Genomic DNA, 2,575 nt, shown 5'->3' with positions numbered 1-2,575 from the left:
TCTCTCTCTCTCTCTCTCTCTCGCTCAGATTATCTCCATCATCGTGCCGCTGAGATGTGAGTATTCCGCTATTTTAATATATTTCTGTCTTTATAAAACACATTAATGATAATAAATATCGATCTACTGTCTTCATATAAACTTTGATTTAAAAAAGGCATGCCTACTTTTAGACAAACAATGCATCTTATGAAGTTTCCTGTGAATCAAAACAACATTACTCTACATTTGTAATTTCACTGTCTTCACTTTGAGCGCTGGATTTGTTGCTCAAATCATCACTCTTTTTCTGTGAAAATGTAGCGGTATAATGTGAGGATCTGACTCACCTTCCAAACTCTCCATCAACACTACAGAGCATTTCAACTCCTCACACGGAGACTCACTTCATTCAGCATCTGTCTGCAGGGAGTCTCTGAAATGTGTCAGAAAAGTCCATCAAAAGTGAAACATTTGATGGAGATGATTTGATTTAATTTTCTGGGGGGGGGGGGGGGTTAATCGCGTGCATGTTGATCTCCCTCCGCCATTGCTGCTGCACTAATCTTTCTCCATTTTGCCTCTAAAAAGCAGCCGCCACTGTGTGTGTGTGTGTGTGTGTGTTTGTGTTGAATAGTCTTTTTTTATATTGTATATTTGATTATTGTGCAGTTGTTCTGGGTCGGCTGTAGCTCAGTGGTTGTTTCCTAACTGGAAGGTCGGGGGTTTGATCCCCAGCTCAGCCACGTCTGTCGTGTCCTTGGCAGGGGCGTGTCCAAAGGGGTGGCAAGGGTTCACCCCATGCAGCCCCCCAGGTGCCACCCCAAAAGTCCTTAACTGTGATTGGCTATTTGCCCTGTAAGAGGCGGTTCTTTTTTCTATTTCAAAGGCTGCAAGTATTTTTCTTAACATATCAACGCTTTTAAATTTGACAGCTGCAGAGGAAAGTAACGCACTCTGTCTTTCTGACAATGAACGAACTGGAAACGTGTCAGGACCAAAAGTGTATTTTTGCAACTTAGACTGAGCAGGAGTTTGTATGCATATTTTTTAATACTTTAAATTGTGACTTGTAAATCTTCTTTATGTGTCATTAAAAAATGAAGCTAATGTATCCGTTAGCTTGTGCTATGAAGTAGATATTATTGGTGAGGTTAGAAAGAGTAAATCATTGATATTTATTTGTGTGTCAAAAAAGTCCGGCAACATGCTATCTTGAAGTGCTGGCTTCTCTGACAACAATGCAGCAGTCAGTATGTCCTCCTTCTAACTTTAGATTCTGCTCCTGAATGATCTGGATTTGTTTGGACCAGAGAAGGTAGACGCTTTTAAGACACGCCCCCACACGGCCGTTTTGGACGCCCCTCGGTTTGTCAGATATGAGAGCAGTTATCAGGTCAACAGGTGTTGCAGCGATGGAAGCGGGCAAGAGAAGTGGTTCAGATAGAAGTGATTGTACCCGACCTAAAAAGCCTCTGCATGTTTCTAATAAGCTCCACGAGCAGAAACGTGCTCAAACTAGGATCAATATTGGAGATGCTTTTGAAAAATGGAGAGAGGTTAGAACACAGAAAGGTTTACAGACCCATGCAGAGCTGGATAAACACTGAAGCTTCAGAGTCCACCACATGGTGACCTGTGTGAGCATGGACTCTAGAGAGGAGGGGGGGGGGGGGGAGACAGCTCTCTATGTTTTTAATTTAGACTGCAGTACTCATTTTAAACACTAGGGGTCAGAGTGACATACTGCTCCTTTAAAAGCAGTATGTCTCTCTCTCTCTCTCTTTCACTCCCTCTCTCGCTCCCCCTGCAGGTCGTCTGCAGACGCAGCAGGTAATGCAGGAGGTGCTGATGGAGAAGGGGGGCCACCGGCTGCCGCCCCAAACCTGACCAGCAACAGGCGGCTGCAGCAGACTCAGGCGCAGGTGGACGAGGTGAGACACCTGTTTCCTGTGTTTGAGCATCGGAACCTGCTGCTCCATTTAGTGGTTACGTGTCCCCAGTCCTTACCTGTACCAGGTCAGCTGACAGGTGTGTGTGTGTGTGTGTGTGTGTGTGTGTGTGTGTGTGTGTGTCCGTCAGGTGGTGGACATCATGCGTGTGAACGTGGACAAAGTCCTGGAGAGGGACCAAAAGCTGTCGGAGCTGGACGACCGGGCCGACGCCTTGCAGGCCGGAGCCTCACAGTTCGAGAGCAGCGCCGCCAAACTGAAGAACAAGTACTGGTGGAAAAACTGCAAGGTGGGTCGCTTTATTTTTCCGTCTCATTCTTTTTAGATTCAGGCAAAACAACTTTATTACAGACTAAGTTCAGGGTCATTATCTATACCACTTTTCCCGTTCGGGGTCATGGGGGTGCTGGAGCTGATCCCAGCTGTCATTGAGCGAGAGGCGGGGTTACACCCTGGACTGTTCACCACCAATCACAGGGCTGACATATAGAGACAGAAAACCAGCCACACTCACATTCACACCTACAGACAATTTAGAGTCAGGAGTTAACCTAACGACCATGTGTTTGGACTGTGGAGGAAGACGGAGAACCAGGAGAGAACCCACACATGAAGAACATGCAGACTCCACACAGAGAGACTCC

At 46.1% G+C, this 2,575-nt stretch overlaps 1 protein-coding gene across 1 annotated transcript; it reads left to right on the top strand.

Annotated features, from left to right (window-relative positions):
- On the top strand, nt 1–2,256 carry LOC132991483 (vesicle-associated membrane protein 2-like). Its single transcript, XM_061060270.1, has 3 exons — nt 1–56; nt 1,793–1,913; nt 2,062–2,256. Coding segments are annotated over exons 1-3 (318 nt in total). The 5' UTR covers nt 1–54.
- The last annotated feature ends 319 nt before the right edge of the window (nt 2,257–2,575 follow it).

Source organism: Labrus mixtus, chromosome 16 (genome assembly GCF_963584025.1).
Source record: "Labrus mixtus chromosome 16, fLabMix1.1, whole genome shotgun sequence".
Lineage (NCBI taxonomy): Eukaryota > Metazoa > Chordata > Actinopteri > Labriformes > Labridae > Labrus > Labrus mixtus.
This window is presented reverse-complemented; position numbering and strand designations above follow the sequence as displayed.

Bases quoted from the DNA above. Each gene is read 5' to 3' on its own strand.
- LOC132991483 (XM_061060270.1), top strand. The intron at 1,914-2,061 runs GTGAGACACCTG...TGTGTCCGTCAG, and splicing joins CTCAGGCGCAGGTGGACGAG to GTGGTGGACATCATGCGTGT.